The sequence below is a fragment of the Ctenopharyngodon idella genome, chromosome 21, assembly GCF_019924925.1.
Source record: "Ctenopharyngodon idella isolate HZGC_01 chromosome 21, HZGC01, whole genome shotgun sequence".
NCBI classification, from domain to species: domain Eukaryota; kingdom Metazoa; phylum Chordata; class Actinopteri; order Cypriniformes; family Xenocyprididae; genus Ctenopharyngodon; species Ctenopharyngodon idella.
The window spans coordinates 12,522,115-12,544,521 of NC_067240.1; the positions used below are offsets into that span (position 1 = coordinate 12,522,115).

Consider the following 22,407-nt stretch of genomic DNA (forward strand, 5'->3'; position numbering starts at 1 on the left):
AGATATCTCCATTCAACATTATATCTACCGCTGTTCTCGAATACGAGCAACTTTGTGTTGACGGCAATAGCCTGACTCACTTTCACCCGCTCTCCATTACAAGTGAACCACTTTTCATTTCATAATTATATGTTTGCCTCAGTGGCCATCACGCTCTCATCCCTGGATCCTGTAACAGATGGCCTTGGGCCCTCAATTTATTGCTTGCTGTTTTCCACACACTTCACCTCTCTGGGGATTTTAGATTATACAGGACACATCATTCATAAAGTAATATTGATTTAGTTGTTGTTTTTCCCTTCCCATGTTCCCTAGCAGAAAGCACACACATCTTGTATTGTATGGAATAAGGTTGCCACGACAGCAATATTTAATTAGTCATTACAAATACAAGTGATTTTCTCATGATACCAATTTCAAGACCACAGCAATGTCAATAGTGATTATTATATTAAAATGCTTTATTAAAGGGTTAGGGTTATTAAAGGCCCAAAAATAAAATTTATTTTAATTAATTATTCACCCTCATGTCGTTCCAAACCCGCAAGACCTTCGTTCATCTTCAGAACACAAATTAAGATATTTTTGATGAAATCAGAGAGGTTTTTTATCTCCCATAGAAAGCAATGAAATGACCACATTCAAGGTCCAGAGAAGTAGTAAAGACATTGTTAAAATAGTCAACGTGACTACAGTGGTTCAACCTTAATGTTATGAAGCGATGAGAATACTTTTTGTATGCAAAAACAAAACAAAAATAACAATTTTATTCAACAGTTTCTTCTCTTCCCTGTCAGTCTCCTACGCAATTGACGCAGTGCAGCGCTTCCATGTTTACTTCTCAGATCTTACGGATTTGGAACGACATGAGGATGAGTAATTAATGACAGAAATTTAATTTTTGGGTGAACTGACCCTTTAAGTTATTACAGTTAAATATAAATAAAATGGCTTCAAGTAAACATTGCTTCAATTAAATATGTACAGCTCTCATGCTTTGTTACATGTCTTGGTAACACTTTAGTTTAGGGTCCAATTTTCACTATTAACTTGTTGCTTATTAGCATGCGTATAGGATATTGGCTGTTTATTAATACTTATAAAGCACATATTAATACCTTATTCTGCATGACCATATTCTGCATTCCTTAATCCTACCCAATATCTGAACTTAACAACTACCTTACTAACTATTAATAAGCAGTAATTAGGTGTTTGGGGCGAAAGTCTTAGTTAATAGTGAGAATTGGACCCTAATCTAAAGTGTGACCCATGCCTTTTTTGCATTTCACATAGTTCAAATCTTAACAGGCAAATCTGAAACTGAATTGTAATGGGCTGTGCTTGGTTATTCTACCACATCTATTAAGTATAACAGCATGAACCTAGAGGCTTCTACCATTTCCAACATCTATCCTAATGAGAGGTGATGATGGGGGAGCATGCTAGCCTCTCCACTGGTTCAATCTCATTTCAGCCTTAGTCACACAGACTGACATCTCTCTCAGCATCCTGCAAATTACCTCACATTCATCTTTCTCATGTATTGCTGTTGTTAGTGTTTTGATGTTGACCAATTTTAGAAGCTTCAAAGTTGTACCAACAGTGATATATTGAAAGCTCGTCTCTGGTCTCATGCTGTGAAAATTAGGGCTTCCTGTTTTCTTATTTGATGGGCTGTCTCATGCGCTGTGATTTCTTATGGGTTGCTAAATATATGCATTGCCGTGTGTTCGCTGTGCTACACTGAATCAAGATCACTGCAAAATCAATGATTTTTGCAAATGTGAAAGCCAGCCTCATGTCAGTGAGATTTAGTCGCAATCTGACAAGTCAGCTGTCCAGAGGGGATGTTAGTCCATACACTGGAAAAAAATGGCCCTACTAGTTGATGAGAAATTTATAGTAAAGTTCATAATTGCAAATAAACGGCAAGTAACAAAATGAATTAAATGTGATATTTTGAAGTAGAAAACTGAAATAGCATTTTCTTTTAAAATGTATTCCTATAAACGTTGAAATTATAATTATTTTTTTTTTTACAGTGTAGTCATTCTGTTTGAAACAATTTAAAAGATTTGTCATCCTCAACCTTGCTGTTTCATTTTTTTGATTCTTTGTTGATTTGTTGCGTGTAATACAAACCATATAAAATAAGGCTTATTTTTAATGTTGTCTTTATTTATCTGAATATTTTTACTACTTAGCTCTGCTTACTATGTACAGATTTCCTCAGGGTATTCTATTTTCAGTTTTTCCACAATGTCTTCTTGCTGCGTAGGAGGTAAAGGTCCTGACAGTTCTTTTCTTCAATTTATTGCAGATTAAAGAGGTCTCATAAAACAGCGATTGTTAAGATTTACTGCCACAATCCACTCTCAAGTGTCTCTTTTACTCATTTATTATTTAAATTAGAGATTTCAACAAATTAAAATAATTCATTTTAATTATATAATTAATCTTATTAATTAAATTCATTTAATATTTTTGGTGTTATTGCATTAATCCACAGCAGTGCATCAGTGGCTTGCTTGCTTGCTTGCGTTAGACATATTTTATTAATCTCAAATGGTAATGTTTAAATATGGCAGCCCATTTAAAGGGACAGTTCACTCAAAAATTAAAATTGTCATCATCTACTAACCTAAAATTCTGCAAAACCCATATAATGATGTTTTTTATATCATCGCTGTCGGGTGGAAACCTCATATCTCCATAAACGCTACTTTTCAGAAAATGGAAAAAACACTATTTTTTTAAACAATTAAACACTGTGTTGTCAGAGTTGATATTGTGGCTTTATATATGGTCAGACACCTGCATATAAATCATAATATTATCAATTTCAAGTCATAACATTATTATTTTACCAAAATCAAGCTCAAATAGAGCAGTGAATTTCAGAAAATTTTAGACATACATGTTTTGTCTGTCATTAGAACAGCCGCTTCTGAAGAAGTGCATCATATTATGTTTTTTTTTCAGCTTACAGGTTATAAAGTTTATTGTAGCTATATGGACGCTTAGTTTTTTCTGTCATTCGGCCAAAATATTATGTTATTAAAGACAAAGGGCTATGCAAAGGCAATTTAAGACAGTACTGGCTATGACTCGACTAAATCATTAGACTTTATGTACAGTATCTCACAGAAGTGAGAGTTCTTTGCCATGTTGAACTTCCAGTGACCAGTATGAGAGAGTGAGAGCGATAACACCAAATTTAACACACCTGCTCCCCATTCACACCTGAGACCTTGTGACACTAGCGAGTCACATGACACAGGGGAGAGAAAATGGCTAATTGGGCCCAATTTGGTCATTTTTACTTAGGGGTGTACTCACTTTTGTGGCCTTCGGTTTAGACATTAATGGCTGTGTGTTGAGTTATTTTGAGAGGACAGCAAATTTACACTGTTATAAAAGCTGTACACTCACTACTTTACATTGTAGCAAATTGTCATTTCTTCAGTGTTGTCACATGAAAAGATATAATAAAATATTTACAAAAATGTGAGGGGTGTACTCACTTCTGTGAGATACTATATATAGTGTTTATTGAGTAAAAGAAAACACTGTCCTTATTCAAAGAACCGATTCTTTATTTACCCTTGCATTGCAAACAAGTAGATAAACTGGATGCGGTCCAAACTGGGTGTGGCACTTCATTCACAATAGAGGCAGGGTGGAGTTGAGGTTTTACAGACTGTTTGTAGGGTCCAATGAAGACACGAGGTTCAACACAAGTTCTTTTTAGTACATTTCATTGGTTAAATATTTGCAAAACCCACATAAGAAAAGTGTGACCAATAGTAATAATTTTTCCAAAAAAATATACAAATGACGGAGATAGAAATTTTCTACCCGACAGCTACGATACTGAAGTAGGCATTTCTTGCAAAGTCCAAGCTCAGTCCAATTCAAAAAATAAAACTCCATGAATGAACCATAATAATCCATCCTTTTCTGTACCACAGTAAGTGAAAATTATATACTGTTGGTTTTAAACGGCAAAGACAAGTAAATGATGAATGTTTATTTTTGGGTGAAATATCCCTTTGTTTTTTTTTTTTTTTTTTTTTTTTGTTTTTTTTGTGGCACATGACAGCTCTCTGGATAAATCCTCTGCACTACAACAAATACTTGCCCTAATATCTGCCTGTTTGTAAAATGTAGATTACTACACATTTTAAACACATTTTTTACATTGGTATTTCCTTTGGGTATTTGTAGTACTCCCTCAGATGTAACACTGCATTTTATTCTCTTCTGTCGTATTTTCTGGCTGGCCGTGTTGTCTCAGCATTTCATGGCAGCTGTGACCCTGGAGGAGCTCCTGCTCAGCGAAGCGTTTGCGTGTTAAATGTACCCCCTTGAACTGCTTTGTATTCAGGTTGGGCCACTGCCTGCCTCTCTCTTGCCTGCATGTGAGGAGCCAGCACGTGGTTGGCACTCTTATATTGCAATTTACCACAACCTGTGAGGATTAGATGCCCTGCAGAGCCATGATGATTTGAGGAAAGAAAAGTGGCTGTCTTGCAAATAAAAGTCTTGAGTATGGAAGCAGTGACCACCAGTCTTACTAGAAACTGTAGTATTTAGTAAAATTCAATTGAAACATTGGCATCCTAAAGACCCATTGTGCTTTTAAGCCCTGTATGCTGAAGGAAAGACACTGCGACTGAAGACAGTAGGGCTCATAAAAAAAATGAATATTCAAATATTTGTTTATTTAAATGACGTTTAACGAGTTGTTGCCACCATTTCTGAACGAGCTTATGATTAGGCAATATATGCAATAAGCTTACATTATACAGTACTCTGCAAAAGTCTTATGCCACCTTTAGATGTTGTTTTATTAATGGTATAATGACCGTATTTAATTATTTCTCAGTCTCTTTATCAGAATATAACCAGAAAATACAGGAAATTTGTATGCAGTATTAAAAAACAGATAAAAATGACTTCTGTAGGCTAAAGTGGCAAGTATTTAGTGACCTCCCCTTACACTTGAGCAATAGCAGGAACCTGGCTCTCTTAAACCTAAACGGGATGGAAAATGACTGGAAGGCCAAGAAAACTTTCAAAATATGATGGGAAGTTTCTCAGATTTTCTTCTTTGAGAAAATGGAAGAAGTCCAGGAGGTCACACTAAATACTGATTTTTGCTTAAAGAAGCCATTTTGTTCTGAATTTTTTTTTACATTGTGTGTACATATTTCCTGTATTTTCTGTTTGTATCATAATAAAGACCAAAAAATAAATATTGATGGTCATTAAAACATTGCTAAAACAACAAAGCTGGTGGTGGCCTATGACTTTTGCACATTACTATATATACTTAGGTTTTCTTTTAGCAGAAAATAAATGTGTAAACAAAAAATATAAAGAACAAAAGCATTTAAGCTCAAGCAGAGCGAACGGGGAAAAAACAGCAGACTGTGCCAGTTATCGTACAGAACGTACATAAACACTCGAGAGTCGGCATATGGTTATCGTGTTTATATTGTTTCACTTGTTCATGTTGAGAAAAACAAATAATATCCACATGCTCGGGTGAAAGTTGGCTCCAGTCTGATAGGTAGCAATAGGTAAGGCCAGCTGCAGAGAAAACGTGCTCTGCTGACACAGACCTTGCAGGGACACAAAGACAACGGTGATGAGTTTCTTACAGCACTTTGTATTTTCTGTTCTTAAACTTGCCTCCCTCTACGAAACTTAAAGGGTTAGTTCACCCAAAAATGAAAATTCTGTCATTAACTACTCACTACTTAACTACTTAACCCTCATTTTGCTCCAAACTTGTAAGACCTTCAATCATCTTCAGAACACAAATTAAGATATTTTTGATGAAATTCGTGAGCTATCTGGCCTCCGATAGACACAACGACCACTTTCAAGGCCCAGAAAGGTAGTAAAGACTTCTTTAAAATAGTCCATGTGACTGCAGTGGTTCAAACATTAAGTTTAGAAATGATGAGAATACTTATTGTTCACAAAAAACATTTCCATGTCAGTCAAGCAAGATCATTTTGATCTAAGTAATTCCAAAGTTCGTGAGACAGACGACGACATTCTGTGATCGAATACAATCAATTTGTTAACGCGCTCCACAGAGCCACCCAGTGCATTTAGTTATAACTGTGAATTATAGTTTGCGTTCTTGGGATTTATCGATTCACTGCATTTACAGCCAGCAAAGCAACAGGTAGTAAAATAATTTTATTTTTCAAATAATAATTACAGAACGAATATTCGACTGTCCATGCACTTGGCCTATTGAAACCAGGAGAAAGTGTGAGCCCTACTGATATGTTCATCACACCACGAGACTCTCATCATTAATCCTGAACCTCTCAATGCTGCAAGCATCTCTCACACAGCGTGGCAGGGCCCAGAACAGCTCCCTGTCAAGATCAGACACCACGCTTTAACCAGGGGCACTGATGGAGAGGTCCGATCCCCATGGAGCAGCTGCTCTTCGCAACCAAAGATGTCTTTTGCATCCATTAGAAGTCACACCAGTAACAGAGACAGTGTGGGTTTCCCCCAGAGGCGGCTAGTGGTGGGTCAGGCATGGATGCACATCTCCCCTTCTGAGACGCGTATAATCTCCTTATCACCTCCAGAAGTTAGCAATGCTATTGACCATCCAGGGTGACTTGAGGGCGCAGAGATGGTTGGTGTCTTGTGGCTTCTTTAAAAGGCTCATTTACTGGGCTGTGAAGGGGGTTAAGTCACTTAAGGCAACAGTGGTTTGGCCCGGGGAGACAGAGAGGGAGTGTCAATGTGTGAAAGAAAGGAGTTCTTCACCATAGTTGTAGCTGTCTGAACGATGGAAAAAGCAGAGTCATTAGTCTCCTGTCTGGAGAAGAGGTTGTCAGTGAAGACAGAGACACTGCTCATCATGATACGTTTAAGGGCACACTAAAAGCTGAGCTCCATCTTTGCTGAAAAAGCCCTCTTTGCAGTGGCACTTATTCATGACAAGGGCACTATGAGTGGACAGGCTGTTCATCATATTGTAAGAGAACATTCACACATTTAGCAGAATGACTGCTCAAATAAAATTGAAAAATCAAGACCCTGTGGCACATTTTGAAGTGAATTTTTGCCCTAATTTGTTTAAATTGATTAAAGCTAGATTCTAAGAGGTTCACTTTTGTTGAATTTTTCACATACTATCTTGTCATTTTCACACATTTGCTCAAGTCGATCAAAATTTGTCTCTCTTTGTCATTTGCTTTCACAGTTTGTTGTTGTTCAACAGTATGTTTTTGCCATCAATGTGAGTACCTCTGGAAGTGTGTAACACTGCAAAATATAGTCATAAATGTTTGATATTCCACTAAGTATTTTGTAATTCTTCTTAGAATCCAGTTTTGTAGTTCTTTTAAAAAAAATAGGTGTCTATATTTAAGTGTGAATCACTTCAGTTTCTGGTTAATGTGAACCAAAACGAGAAGTGAATTGCTGACTGTTATGTTGTACAGCAATATACAGCTTCCTGGGGTACTCAAATGTATAATATAATGCAACATACCATACTGACCAAGTTTGTGTCCTTTTTTAAAGGGAAATGAAATGAAAATCCTGTCATCATTTGGAGCAACTCTTTTTATCCATACAATCAAAGTCAGTAAGGGTCCATAATGATATTAGACCCTCTTGACTTTTGTTGTATGGACAACCATGATGAGACTTTAATTTTTGGATAAATTACCCTTCAAGTGAGAAAGCTACATAAACTCTGAGCAATAGTAGGTGGGATATTTAGTAGAGTTTATGTTGTATTGTTCACACTTAATACATTTAAGCCTGCAGGTAGAAGTTAACGTCTTGATTTGCGTTCACAATAACCACAAATCAAAGTGGTTAAAACTCCAGACTCCCTGTCTGAGCTAAATGGTCAGTTGAGTTTGGTTCCACACCAAATCTTAAGTATCTATGCGATGTCAGTTGGAAAAATGGTCTTGATTAGCTCCATTACCTGCTTGCGTTCTTTAATTTGCTTGTGTTCTCCTTTGACCTCTAAGATATCAGTGTAAAATCAAAGCAAAGATGAATGGCTTGCCCTCACTCTTTTTCTTGAAGTGGAAAAGATTTTATCAGTGCCATGCTAGCTTTAGAGGATGACTCCGAACATGGATTGAAAGCTATGCTTTGTGTGTGTGTGTCTGAGGGAATAGAAAGCGTGCTCCAGAGTGTGTGATTTGCCACGGTCCAGGTTTGAAAATGATGGAGCTCTCTGAAGTGCAGGACGTTATTAACACAGCACACTGGAGCACATTATCAAGATGCCTTCTACAGGGGCTCAGGGAAAAACAATCACTTACCGTACGCCTACCGCAGATCCCATCAATCATGTCACAGTTGTTCCAATGTGAACAATTGACTTTTTCATTTTCTTTCCACCTTTTTACTCTTTTACTCTTTCTCGCTGCTGCCTTTTTCTCAGATTGGGTTTGAGCTGGTCTCTGTTGTATGTTAAATATACATTGTAGTCAGTTCCACTTAACCTGTCTGAACCTTTAACCACAACACTAAACTTGAGCAGTAAGCTTGTTTCCCTCCTTACTCATGCTGTTATTTTTATTATTTATCTTCTTTCCCCAAATGGCCATAAAATTCCAGACCATTTTCATTTTCGTTAGCAGAGGAATTGCTAACTGGAATTTAAAGGATAGTTCAACTGAAAATGAAAATGTTCATGCTTTCCTCACTCTCATGTCTTTCCAAACCTGACTGACTGAAAAGAAATCTCAAATTTAAAAAAATAAGTCAATGGGGTCCAGTGTGGTTTTCGACCCCATTCATTGTGTGGACAAAAAAAATGTCATCTTTATGTTCCACAGAAGAACATCAGTCTTAAAGGTTTGGAAAGAATTATTTATTCATTAACAAGTCAGCCATAATTCATTATGAAATATCTTTTAGCTTTTGATGTCTTTTAGCTAAACATCACAATATTACTTTAGCTTAAAGATTATGTGTACTGGAGGAGAATGATGTGGTAAAAGGCTCGGGAAGGAATTAGCATAGGCAGATTTGCTTTGCACCAAGTCCTCAGCACTCTGGATCCAGCGTTCCTCAAAACAGCTCTCTTGCTCTGTTGTTGTTTGGCTTTGGTTTGCAAAAGCACGGCCTTCTTGCAAAATTCACAAGATTCACAGCACAATGAATAATGAGTGGTTTTATGTGCAACGCTGATAGATATCAAAGAGCCAGCTAATCATTGAAACCCTACAATACAATGCATTTACATGAAATGTTGAACATTTTAATTTTTTTTTACATGTTATGTAATGCAATTTTGGCAGTAAAGGTATTTACATGCAGAGTGAAATTGTGGCAAAAAATGGTTTGCCGATTTGATTTCGCTGAAACAGTTTGTCCATTATCCATTAAAAGAAACCAACCTTACATGATTAAGTATAATCAGTATAAGTACACTACTGTTCAAAAGTTTGAGTTCAGTATGGGTTTTTTTTTTTTTTTTTTTTAAGGGCCCGAGCACCGGTAGTGTGAGGACCCTATTGTAATTGCTCAGTCAGTTATTCTTCTTCTCTGAAATGAATTGCATTTTTGAGGACCTAAACATACTCAAAAACTTATGAAACTTTGCACATGCATCAGAAGTTGTGAAAATTTACGTCTGTTATGGGTTTCAGAATTAGGTGTGCCACAATGGCTTGATAGCGGCACCTACAACATTTCAATTAAGCGCCCTTCGCGCTACGTTTCACATACAGGTATGAAATTCGGTAGACACATGTAGCAGCCCAATACCAACAAAAAAGCCCCTGGTGCAAAATCTGTAAACCCAACAGGAAGTGAGACATTTTGAGTTTTCTCTGCAAAATTTTTGCAGTTTTTGCCATTTCCAGACGTTGTACTTTCATGAACTCCTCCTAGAGCTTTAATCAGATCAACATCATATTTGGTCGGTTTAATCTAAAGACCTTTGCAACGTTAAATTGCAAAGATCTTGAGTTTTCGCTGAAGGTCGTGTCCGTGGCGGCCTGACAAAATTCGATGTGTCGCCATGAAACAGGAAGTTGTTGTAACTCGGGTATACAATGTCGGATCTGCCCCAAACTTCACGTTTTATTAGAGTCCTAGCCTGAAGACATTTACATGGCAATATTCAGTTACAGTCATAGCGCCACCTGTGGGCAACAGGAAATGTCATGTTTTACACTGTGATTAACTCCTTGTAGAGATTTAACCAGAACCACATCATATTTGGTCAGTCTAATCTTAAGGCCTTAGCGATGTTAAATTGTGAAGATCTTGAGTTTTTGCTGAAGGGCGTGTCTGTGGCGGCCTGACAAATTCTGATGTTTCGCCATGAAAGAGGAAGCTGTTGTAACTCAGGCATACAGTGTCCGATCTGGCCCAAACTTCACATGTGTGATAAGAGTCCTGGCCTAAAGACATCTACTTGACAATATTCAGTTAGTCATAGTGCCATCTGCTGGCAACAGAAAATGTCATGCTTTACACTGTAATTAATTCCCAGAAAAACATTTCAATATGCCACGAAGTACTAAACATACTAGAAACACGTTAAATCATGCAACAATTGGCTCAGTGCTAATGTATGCGAATAACGCCATGAAACAGGAAGTTGTTGTAACTCAGACATACAATGCTCCAAACTTTACATGTTTGATAATAGTCCTGGCCTGAAGACATCTACATGGCAATATTCAGTTACAGTCAAAGCGGCACCTGTTGGCAGCAGGAAATGGGGCATTTTGAAATGACTTTGCCATAATTCTCCTGTATTTACTCTCTTACATGCATGTCGCCCACTGTTCACTGATTTCCTAAGGCCAACGGGTGCCGGTAAGCATGGGTGTGAGGGCCCTTTCGTCGCTGCTTGCAGCTTTAATTCATTATTATTGTTTTGGAAAAAAGTGTCTTATGCTCACCAAGGCTGCATTTATTGAAATGCAGCCATCACATGAAATCATTCTTTTATGCTGATTTGGTGCTCAAGACACATTTCTTATAATTACCAATGTTGAAAATATTTTTTCGAAACTACCATACATTTTTTTTTTTTTTTTTTTTTTCCAGGATTCTTTGATGAATAGACCCTAAACTACTAACCCCAAACCTTTAAACAGTGTGTACATATGCATACCAAAACATTTTCAAGCTATTTTATAGTGTATGTACAGATATCTCGATAGTGTTGTCTTTACTTTGCTCTTCAGGTGAAGCTTGCCGTCAACTGAAGTGCTGTTTTGTTTCATCCCCCCTTTAGACTGTGAAACGAACGAGGCAGAATGTGCTTTGCCGTCTTTGATAAAGTATCAAGTTGAGGCAGCCTCGCTATGCAGGCTGAGATAAAACAAGCAATGTGCAATCTGTGCAGTGGTTGCTAGTGAGAATATATTAATTCAGTTGCAACTTTTTTGTTTCATTTCCATATTTCTGAGGATTAACAAATATTTTGTTTATCCGAGCGTCTGTTCCTGGCCCTCATTGCACAATGATGCGCCCCCGTAGAAACGTAGGTGGATGGAAGAAACAGAGCAGCTGCATATGTGGAGTGCTTGTAGTGTTCCCGTCTGCCTATCTCTTTACTCTCTCTCACACACAGACTTTATTGCAGTTAATTATCACACATGACTATTTGTCTCTGCTTTCCAGCAGTACACTCCTGGGAAAACTGGAGCCCTTGACGGCACATGATTTGAAATAGCATCCCATTGGTCGTTAAAGCCTTCAGTGCTCTGCTGGGACCATCTTTAATGGGGGAGGGGGGGTGAGTGTTGTGATTAGGACGGAGGAACCAAGCGTCGCCCCCTTTGGGCCCTGAGCTCCTTTATTAAAGAACCCAATATGCAGTAAGAAGCCCCAATAGGAGTCGACAAGCTGTATTTTTTCCCCGTTTTGTAGACCTGCGAGAAGGGGTAATGTCTTATTGATCCTGTCAGCGTGTAGCTGGCATTAGTGTGCTTGGTAGCCCCTACCTGCTGTTTGCTGCTAGTAAGATGCCTCTCTGGTGTTTACTTTCTTGCACAGGGACAAAAGAGACCCTCTACTACTTGTCTACACTCTCATAAGTAAATCAGCACTAACAAAGTTGTGCTAAAGGGTTGCTTAGCCAAGCAACACATTGTTTTCAAAGGCACCATCCGTGCAGATTTCATGCTGGTTATAGCATGTACCGCAGTCATGGCAACAGCTGTGGAGAAGCACTCACCGTTGGCATGGATACAGGTCACCAGTCCTCCATGGCAAGACAAGGAAAGACTTGGACAAAGGAATATTTTTACTCTTGGAAAAAACATTAGTGGTGTTGTTTTCTTTTCTAGGCACTAAAATTAGGTAAAATTAATACTCCTAATATTTAACTGATGCCTGTGTGACCAATTTTATCAACCTATTAACAGTGTTTTGTTTTTATATTTACAGCATCATTACATCAGTCTTCAGCATCACATGATCCTTCAGAAATCATTCTAATATGCTAATTGGTGCTCAAGAAACATTTCTTATTATCAATGTTAAAAAGTGAAAACAGAATTTGAAAACAGTATATACATTTTCATGGAAACCATGATACATTTTTTAGTATTTATTTATTTTTTTAATTAAAAAAAAGTTCAAAAGAACAGCCTGTATTTAATAATTTCTCTCAACCTTCTGTTGTCTCCCTGTTTTTGAAATACTAATAATTTATTTTGTTGTATATAAGTGGAGACATACATCATTAGGCTTTCAAAATGTCAGCATTCAAAAGAAATGCCTGCTCTGGTTATTGTTTAGATTAGTGCTCAGAATTTCTCATGTTGATTAAAACAGGACCAGCAGCACAGATTTCATCTGTGAGAAGCATAGAACCATTTCACAATCTCTTTAATCCCTTCCAGAGATTTTCATTTTGTTTGCTTGTATTTTCTAATAAGCTCTTTATCACAAATGCTCGCCCTACCTTAAATTGAAGTGTGAGTTTGTGTAAAGAAATATATTACTTATAGTTCTGTCTGTATATTTAGCATGGGGTTGAAAGTTTACCACCATATTTATTTTTAAATAACTGAAAAAATAACATGAAATACTTGCAACTCCATGTTTTTGCAGCCGAGGCCAGCTTCAGTGTGCAGTGCTTTGTCTTATTGGCAGCCTGTTTGAATGAGCAGAATAACCCAAAACACCCTCATTTGAATGACCTGCACTGCCAGTCTCACTCTCATGCTTCAGGGTCTGCTGGCAAAAGGTCAACCCTGCCACATTGCTTTACTGTCGCTTTCTGTTAAAAGCCATCTGAATGGACTCGGATCTCCGCTCTAGTTCACCTGTCTGATCCTTCTGCCAGTACCAGAAAGCTGTTATGTGACAGAGCCAAATGCACCAAGGATACTCAAAAGTTTCGTTATTTGCCAATTCTATATCCCTAAAACAATGCCAACGCTCATTCCGCTCATTCCACTCATTTTAAACAGTGCCAGGATTTTGCGATTTGAAGTATGTGGGGGGTAATATTTCCAGCTGTACATCTTTAGGCAACACATTCATCTTAAGTGATTCAATAGGAACAGCTCTCAAGTGAGACGGCAATTCTGCTGGTGTGTCGGGTTCTTAAAGAAATTGATGGAGGATCTGTGCAAGAAGCAGATTTAATAGCCTATGGCTAAGCTGCCATTATATTTTGTCTTTTACTTTTTGTTTTGTAGAGAGCACAAGAGAGTGTGCGTGTTTTCTGCAGGATGTGTCTTTCCTGTTAGCCCTGTTTGCTTTCTGTAGGGTGAACAGATTGGCAGGAGGGGCCAAAGTGATTGAGTGTAGCCATGGCTACTGTATGACTGTGTCGCCATGGTGATCCAGCCTCTTGACTCGTTACATATGCAAGATTCAGGTTGTTCAGAATATGCTCAGATGAATATTTCCCACCAGGTAAAATAACAAGGTGTTCCCCAAGGGTCAGTCTTGGGCCATCTTTTTATATTTACTGTTACTGCTGAAAATAATGAAATGTGAAATGACAATGAAAATGGATAAGCGTTCATATTCATCATTATTTAAAATGGGTCAAATTTACATTTTAGGCATTAGAAATGCTCTTATTCATTATGACTTGAAAAAGTGCTTTACAGAAGTGTTACTGTGGTTAACAGATGGCAAAAATACAATTCTTTATGGTTTTCTGCTATCACCAAGCTAGCAAACTATTTTTTATTTAAAATCTTTTCTTATCTTTTTGTTTTGTTCCATTGAGCAAAGCCTTTGTTTTTGTTTGTTTTTTTTGTTTTTTTTGTACTAATACAAATTCTGTGGATGATCTAAAGACACATCAGCAGACCGGTGTTCTGCAATAGTGTGAATCATATAAACCAGCAGCACATGTGTGGTCTCTCGGTCACAGCCGCCTGAAATGATTTTTGGTTGAGTGCCATTGAATCTTCTGTCAAGTCAGCCCAAACTCCCTCGAGAGTAAAAAGGAATGAACTCCTTGCACTGTTCACATATCCTCTTTGTGTTGAAATCATGTCATTTCAGTCTCCGTCACAATGCGGTCCTGCCAGTTTGGTACTGTGCTTTGTTACATTAAGCTTGTACCAATATCCCAAGTAAAGTTACAGTACAAAATACAAGGAATTGTTACAGGATGTGCCAGAATTACATAATGCTATCATTATGTCATTATTTGTTTTTGTTTGTTTTTGTTCTCTTTTGATTTTATTTGTCATTCTGGCGACATTGTCTATCAGTCGACATCTCAAAAAATGCTGGTAAGTTTATTTTATTTTATAAAAGTACTGAGCCTGAATGCACTCATTTTATTCTCTGTTGGTTTTATTATTATTTTTTCAGTTATATTCATCTCTTTGACTGTCACATTGTGGCCATTTTGGTTTTTTATTCACACACTGCAGCTTTGTGAATGCAATGGATTGGGGTGAAGGTGTTAGAGGGTAAACAACACTGGTGTGAAACCTCTGTCCTAAAGAGGTTTAGTGTACCATCTGTTCGATAAGTGAGCTTTAATATACCTCCTCTACCGCTATAGCTTTCCACCCCACCAGTCACATTTTCACTCGGTTTGTTTCTTGTCGTTTACAACCTCCAACACCCTGGTGTGTGCATGCCTTTGAAAGCTTGTATATTGTTATCATTATTTTGCAATTGAAGGGCACAATTCAAAGTTTTCTAATTTTATCTAGATTGATTTTTCATTGTTTTGTGCATTTTCAGCTGTATGGTGAATGATCCATGCTTACCGCAGGAGGCGGTGTGGGAAAACATGGAGTTTGCGCATTGTGCTTTGCTCGCATCAATACATTGCTGTGATGGTTTATGACCGTGTGCCTTGTCGCATTTCATTGGAGACTTTAATGGGGATTTGATTTTGTTTGTGCCACCTGATCCTCATTTTGTTTGATTGTTTTCGATTGTCTTGTTGATTTTCTTTTTGTTTGTTTTGTTCTTGAATGCCAAATGCATGAATTACTTGATGCCTGAAAATAAAAAATTTCATTAGCTTCTCATTTTAACTAATGTTTAAGATTTGTGCCATCAGGCTGCCTTTTAATTGAAAAACAATTTTAAATTCTCTTATTATTCCATTTTTGTTAGCTTAAAACAAATATCGGCTACTGCCTTAAATTAGCTCTTGTAATAAATACAGATCGTAAAACAATCATCAGTATACAGGTGATGTAAGTTTTTGCAACGATCACACTGTGCTGTGGGAATTGTTGTTATATCCTGCTGTGTGCTGCGGCACACTGAATATATGGTGTTGAATACCTTAATTATTATGTTATCCTGTATTTTGATACTCACAGTCTATATCATTCACAGTAGGGTAGTACAGGGTTGTATTGTCAGGCGGGTTTACAAGCCACAGAGCTGCAATGAAGTGTGACGTCCTTACGGCAAAATTCAGTCATGAGCCCAGCTCTTTCTTTAGGAGAGGAACCCAAGTATGGGCGTATTTCCTAACATGTTCAACAAACCAAGACCCTCCCAATTTCAGAAAAATAAGGCTACTCTAATACTTTTTAAAGAGGCATAAAGAAGAGATTGGGTTTTCAAAGAGGGGTTCTTTGTCATTGCTTTGTTGGATTTGTATACACTACCGTTCAAACGTTTGGGGTCAGAAATATTTTTTTAAAAATGTTTTGACAGATACCTCTTATGGTTACCAGCATACAGCAAAACTGTAATATTATGTAAAAAAAAAAAAAAAATGTGTAAAACTGTAAAAAAAAATTCTAACAATTTAAAATAACTGTGTGACGAGCAGGGCGGGCGAGAGCCGTGAGGGAACGGCGCGAGGCCGGTGACGCGAGAGTTAACGAGCTCCACCTGTGAGGCGCACCGGCCTTGAGTCTCTCACGGAGGAGCTCCGGAAGCATAAAAGGAGGAGCGACGACAGTGAAGGACGAGAGAGGTCCAGGCCTGGTCCTCTCTCGTCCTTCACTGTCGTCGCTCCTCCTTTTATGCTTCCGGAGCTCCTCCGTGAGAGACTCAAGGCCGGTGCGCCTCACAGGTGGAGCTCGTTAACTCTCGCGTCACCGGCCTCGCGCCGTTCCCTCACGGCTCTCGCCCGCCCTGCTCGTCACAAACTGTTTTCTATTTTAATATATTTTAAAATGTAATTTATTCATTTGATGGAAAAGCTGAATTTTCAGAAGCCAATCCTCCAGTCTTCAGTGTCACACGATACTTCAGAAATCATTTTAATATGCTGATTTTGTAACATATTTTGTAATCTTTTATAACACAGATGTCTTTACTGTCACTTTTCATCAGTTTATTGTGCCCTTGCTGAATAAAAGTATTCATTTCTTTAAAAAAAACGTACTGACCCTCAACTTTGGAACGGTATATATTACAGTTTTGTCATAATTCCATTTTTTTTCTCTCTCCTATAGTCCACTCCATTGCATCTGGCAGCCGGATATAACAGAGTTCGAATAGTTCAACTTCTCCTGCAACATGGTGCTGACGTTCACGCTAAAGATAAAGGGTATGTCTTACTTTTTTTGTAATTCAAATAAAGATGATTTCCATGAGCTATTTTGCAATTTATTTCACTTTATTAGCCTTACTTTGTCTATATATTACTTAAATTAAAAGCACATTTTGTGCATAAATGAATTTTTTGTTTGTTTTTTTGGTGTGTGTTTTTTCTGTTTTTGCAATCGTCAGTGGTCTTGTTCCTCTGCACAATGCCTGTTCGTATGGACACTATGAAGTTACAGAGCTGCTGCTGAAGGTAAGGACAAAAACCTGATTGAGTGAATGTGCATATATATTTATGTGAGTGTGACCTGTATGCAATGAAACAAATTGTTAATCTGAGTTTTTGTCCTAGTTGCAACTGTAGTAGTAGTTTGTACTAGTTGCAGCTACAACTGTCAGTCACTTGAAATTCTGTCTTGTCACAATGGATAGTCCCAGCCTCGGTATATCGTCCTTGTCCCAAAGTCCTGCTCCACATATCTATTTAAACATAAAATAAGTTCTTATTGGCTGTAAATGTGTTGATATAATATTATATTTTTTATTAGTATTTTGAATTGGCTTTTAGTTTTATAATTTTAGTTTTCATTAATTTTATGTGCTTTTGTTATTATTATATTACTATTTAGGTTTAATGTATTTTTATTTGTTTTAGTTTTTATTTCTAGTTAGTAATTTTAGTGCTTTAACTTATACTTATTTTAACATTTCTACTTCTCATTTAGTTGACATTTTTCATCAAATACTTAAAATACCAGCTTTATTTCAGTTAATTTCAGTGAGTTTTAGTTTTTGTTAACGTTAATAACCCTCGCTTGGTTTACTTTATCTTCCAGCCCAATAAGAAAGTGACATCTTCAGTGATCTTCCTGCATTTCTGCTTCATTCTGCATGTCTTGTCAGAATTCAGTGTGTCTCAGTGCAAACACGTGGTCTCCCATGAGCCAGAATTTCCACACAGTATGGCCTTTAAGTCCAGCTTCCTTTATTTACAAAGCTGTTATATGGAACACTATGCTCATGGTGTGTTCTTCCATGCTTGCTGTGTCAACAGAGCCCTGCGGAGCAGCCAATCTGTCTCTAGAACAATGTTTGGAGTTTGATACACAGCAGAGCAAAGTGTTCTCAGCCTCAGGAGAGCTTATCACAATATCAGTAGCTCCCTAGATCTCCTTAAGCCCCCCTCAATCATTATATTAGATTAAATGTGCCTTACGATGATATCATTTTATTATACACAGATGCATTATTGTGAACACCTGACATTATCTTGATGTTTCTGAGTACCTCAGGAGTGTTTGTTTCACTCCTCTCACTTGCAGTTCAAAAATAAATATCTCTCCAGCTCAAGAAGTGATTTAAAGGGATAAATCGCCCAAAAATGATTTACTGACCCTCATGTCATGAAACACAAAATGAGAAAATTAGCGGAATGTTTTCCATATAATGAAAGTGAATGGTGACCAGGGGCTGTCAAGCTCCAAAAATGACAAAAAGCACCTCTAAAGTAGTCCATACAGCTTGTGTATTATATTCCAATTCCCATGAAGCCACCCAATAGATTTTTGTCATGAAAAGACAAAATTTAGGTCATTATTCACTGATAATCTTCACCACTGATTTCAAATCTCATTCATATTCACCTCTATTCAAATATGGCTGAAATGTGTCACACCAGATGTCATTGATTTTCTTGTTTTAATGGGGTCCCGGAAGCCATTCACTTCCATTGTATGGCAAAGATCAGTGTGAACTTATTGTCTAACATTTTATTTAGTATTTGATGGTAAAAAGAAAATTGAAAGAGGGAGATCAATGCCTTTAATCGTTTTGTACTGTTCACCCTGTGCAAGTTGATGTCTCCCTGCTGGAAAACTGCCATTTTCTAAAAATGTGTTCGATATTCTTTTCCCTCTATGCTATTAACTCGGCTTCTGGGGCATAGAAGGCTCCCTAATAGATAGAAATTAATAATCTATGCCAAAACTGCTTTAACTGCTCAAGTGGAACCGCATAATGTTCTCAATGTATTTGAAAATGAATCTGGGGCCTCTGAGATGGCGCCATCCTTTCAGTGTGATCTAACCCTGAATGTTTTTCTGTAGCATGGGGCGTGCGTTAATGCCATGGACCTCTGGCAGTTCACCCCTTTGCACGAGGCTGCCTCCAAGAATCGTGTGGAAGTTTGTTCCCTGCTGCTGAGTCATGGTGCTGACCCCACGCTGGTCAACTGCCACGGGAAGAGCGCAGTGGACATGGCCCCGACCCCAGAACTCAAAGAGAGGCTCACATGTGAGTTTTTGCTTTAATTAAACCCCACGAATGTTTGGGATCAGTATGATTTTTTTGTTGTTTTTAAAAGAAGCCTTATGTTCCCCAAGGCTGCATTTATCATGCAAAAGTCCCAATTTAAAACAATTAAAATTAGTGCAACAATTTAAAATAATTGGTTTATATTTTAATAAATCTTTGCAGGCAGCATTTGCACACAAAATGTACCTCACGAAACTGACTTCTGAGGCAGCATACCGGCTTAATGATCTACAACAAAATAAAGGGAGCTTTGGTTATAACTAAGTGAATATTTAATTACTACAATAGTAATTTCTCACTAAAAATTACATCAAAAGTAGAAAATGTTGGTCAAAACGTACATTTACACACAAACTGACCAACCGCAACTTTCAGTTGGCATTTTTAACTGTCATGGAATGGGATGCACAGTATTGTGGGATATCAAAGGCAGCGAAGGATACTTCCATGCTGCCTTCAGAAATCGATCAGATGAAGGTATCTCAGGAGACGGCAAGAGAAGCTAACATTGGATTTAGACAAGCTTTATGCCTTCCTACCTTGGAATGAGTCCTCTGAAGGCAGTGTTTTTAAGCTTTTGGATGCAGCCATTATCTTTTGTAACTTCATAAATGTTTTTTGATTAATTCAATGTGTCCTTGTTGAATAAAAGTATCAATTTTAAAAGTATCAAAAAAACGTACTAACGTTTGAACAAGGTGATAAAGGTGAAATAAAGCAAAATATAAATATTAGCAGTGAAACAAAAATTAAAAACATTGCCTTGGTAACTAACTGAAAAAACAAAACAAGATTTAGCAAGAACATGCTAAAAATAAAACTGAAATAAAAATAAATTTAAGTTAATTACCAATTTATTAGTAACAATACTAAGCCATTAACTCAACTGACAATAAATTAGTTGAGTTAATGGCTCACCACGCTTTGATGTTTTGAACTTATTTTGTTGTCGTTATATAGCATATATTTATTGTTGTCGCAATATAGCATATATTGCCTTACAGCTTTTGTAAAACAGCCTTGTTCCTTATTGCTTAAGCATGAAGTTAAGAGTAGACTGGGATCTTTCACCATTGCTTAGCATAAGTGGCATCAGAGCCCGCAAAACATCCCATTCGTTCACAGTGTAAGTGAGCTAGACGCAACTCAGCTTTGATTGTTCCTGCCACATTCTCGCTGGTACGGAGACAGACACATCAAGGTTTTGAGAAAGACGCCTTTAAACATACAATATTCTCGTTCTGCATTATTCAAGCGCAGTAGAGGCTGAGTTCCAGTGTTCTGATGAGGTTGGCAGGCAACGTCGTTATTTATTTTGCCTGTGAGTTCTCCATCTGGCTTCTCCCAGTGTGGGGTGGAGTGATGTAGTTCTGACTGAAACTTTACACAATTTGCTGTGTAAAGATTTTCCTTTATGTGGAATTTGTTGAGTTTGAGCTTGTGCTGTGAGTATTTAAGAATACATACTCTTGTGTTGTAGAATTACTCCTTCGTAAGTCACTTTTGGTAGTGTCTGGCAAATGAAAATATTATATAAATGAAATATTTACATTAATAATATTTATGTAATATGGTCCCTCGTTATTGATTGGCCGAGCGGTGATCGATGCTAATATTTAGAATACCAGCTAAATATTACGGTCTATACTTTTCATCCTCATGTTTCTTTTTACGATTTTTGGCAATATGCAAAGCTTGATGCTTTGATTTCTTATGGAACAATTTTTTGTACTAAGAAAAATTATACAAATGTCAAATTTTAGTTATGAATTTGTCTGAAACTATTAATTTACCTGTTCATAAAACTGTTGCATGAAAGCAATATTAAAATTCTAAAATTCTGTTTAAATTATTTTCATGCTGTGGCCGATACTATTTATGCTATTTTGTGTAAATAAATTGAAATCATTACAAAATAAATGTAATTGTTTTAACAATTTTCAAATGTTTTAAATGCTATACTTGAATCTAGGCATTGTAACATTATCATGTACAGTATAAAAATATATTCATTTTAAGATTAAATGTTGCAATTGCAGTGTTCCAATAAATATCAGCATAGCTGTGATTACCTATGGCCGAATCCCAGCCGTGCTCATGTTCAGTAAAACAGCTCTTGTGTAGATGGAATAATGTTCCCTCTTTGCAGTTCTTATGAGCAGAAGCATAACAAATTGAATGTACAAAATTAATTCGATCAGGTCAAGATTCAGTCATACATTTTCGAAATCCTAGCTCATATTTTTGCTGCCGTAAAGGCAGACTGCATTGTATCTGTGAAGCTTCAATTACATTTTTACACGCTTTGTCTTGATGAATTATGTCTCCTACCGGCTTCTATCAGAGCGTCTTGAATCACCTCTCTACGTGTTCTCTTTTCCTCCGGTGCAGACGAGTTTAAGGGCCACTCTCTTCTTCAGGCGGCACGGGAAGCAGACATGACCAAGGTGAAGAAGACCTTAGCTTTGGAGATTATCAACTTCAAGCACCCACAGACGCACGAGACGGCACTGGTAAGGCCCACTTTTCAATCTCTCCAGATCAGGTTGAAAGCAGATGTTAAAGGGATAGTTCACCCAGAAAAAAAAAATACTGTCATCATTTACTAACCTTCATGTCATTCCAAACTTGTATGATTTGCTTTTTTGTTCTTTAAACAACTGCTGGAGCTATTCAAGCAAGATGTTCACACGGCTCTGCCCCATGCAATGAATGGTCACCAGAAATGGTGTCCAAGATAATAAAAAAAAAAAGGGACAGAATAAAAATAAAAGACAGAATTGGCATTTTTGGTAGTTAGGACTGCCCCCTAATAGTCGACTAACCGTTAGAGGTTTAGTTTACCAAAATTTTATTAGTTGCTTAGTCACAGGGAAAAAAACTCCACAGGAAGTGGCGAAGTCACACAGTCTGTGATGGACAGATCGTTAACATCGTTATCGTATGTAATAATTACAGTATTTCGAGGCAGGACATCCAAACGCTCGCCTATCATTTATCGACCTCAAATATGGCTTATCATCTGAAACATGTAAGTAGTAGCAACTTTACATGGCCGCTCGCTCTAATGTTAACCTAGAAAAATATGGCCTATTCCAGTGTTTGCAC

General features: G+C 37.3%; 1 protein-coding gene across 4 annotated transcripts in view; it reads left to right on the plus strand.

Annotated features, from left to right (window-relative positions):
• tnksa (tankyrase, TRF1-interacting ankyrin-related ADP-ribose polymerase a) overlaps positions 1-22,407 on the plus strand; it is a 103,438-nt gene that overhangs the window by 44,864 nt on the left and 36,167 nt on the right. For 2 of the 4 annotated variants that reach the window (XM_051877698.1, XM_051877696.1), the window contains 5 exons: positions 14,727-14,747; positions 16,896-16,990; positions 17,173-17,239; positions 19,092-19,278; positions 21,691-21,812. In XM_051877698.1, the coding sequence (XP_051733658.1) occupies positions 14,727-14,747; positions 16,896-16,990; positions 17,173-17,239; positions 19,092-19,278; positions 21,691-21,812 (492 nt within the window). The remainder of the gene's footprint in view (positions 1-14,726; positions 14,748-16,895; positions 16,991-17,172; positions 17,240-19,091; positions 19,279-21,690; positions 21,813-22,407) is intronic. The other 2 variants (XM_051877697.1, XM_051877699.1) reach the window with 1 other exon arrangement.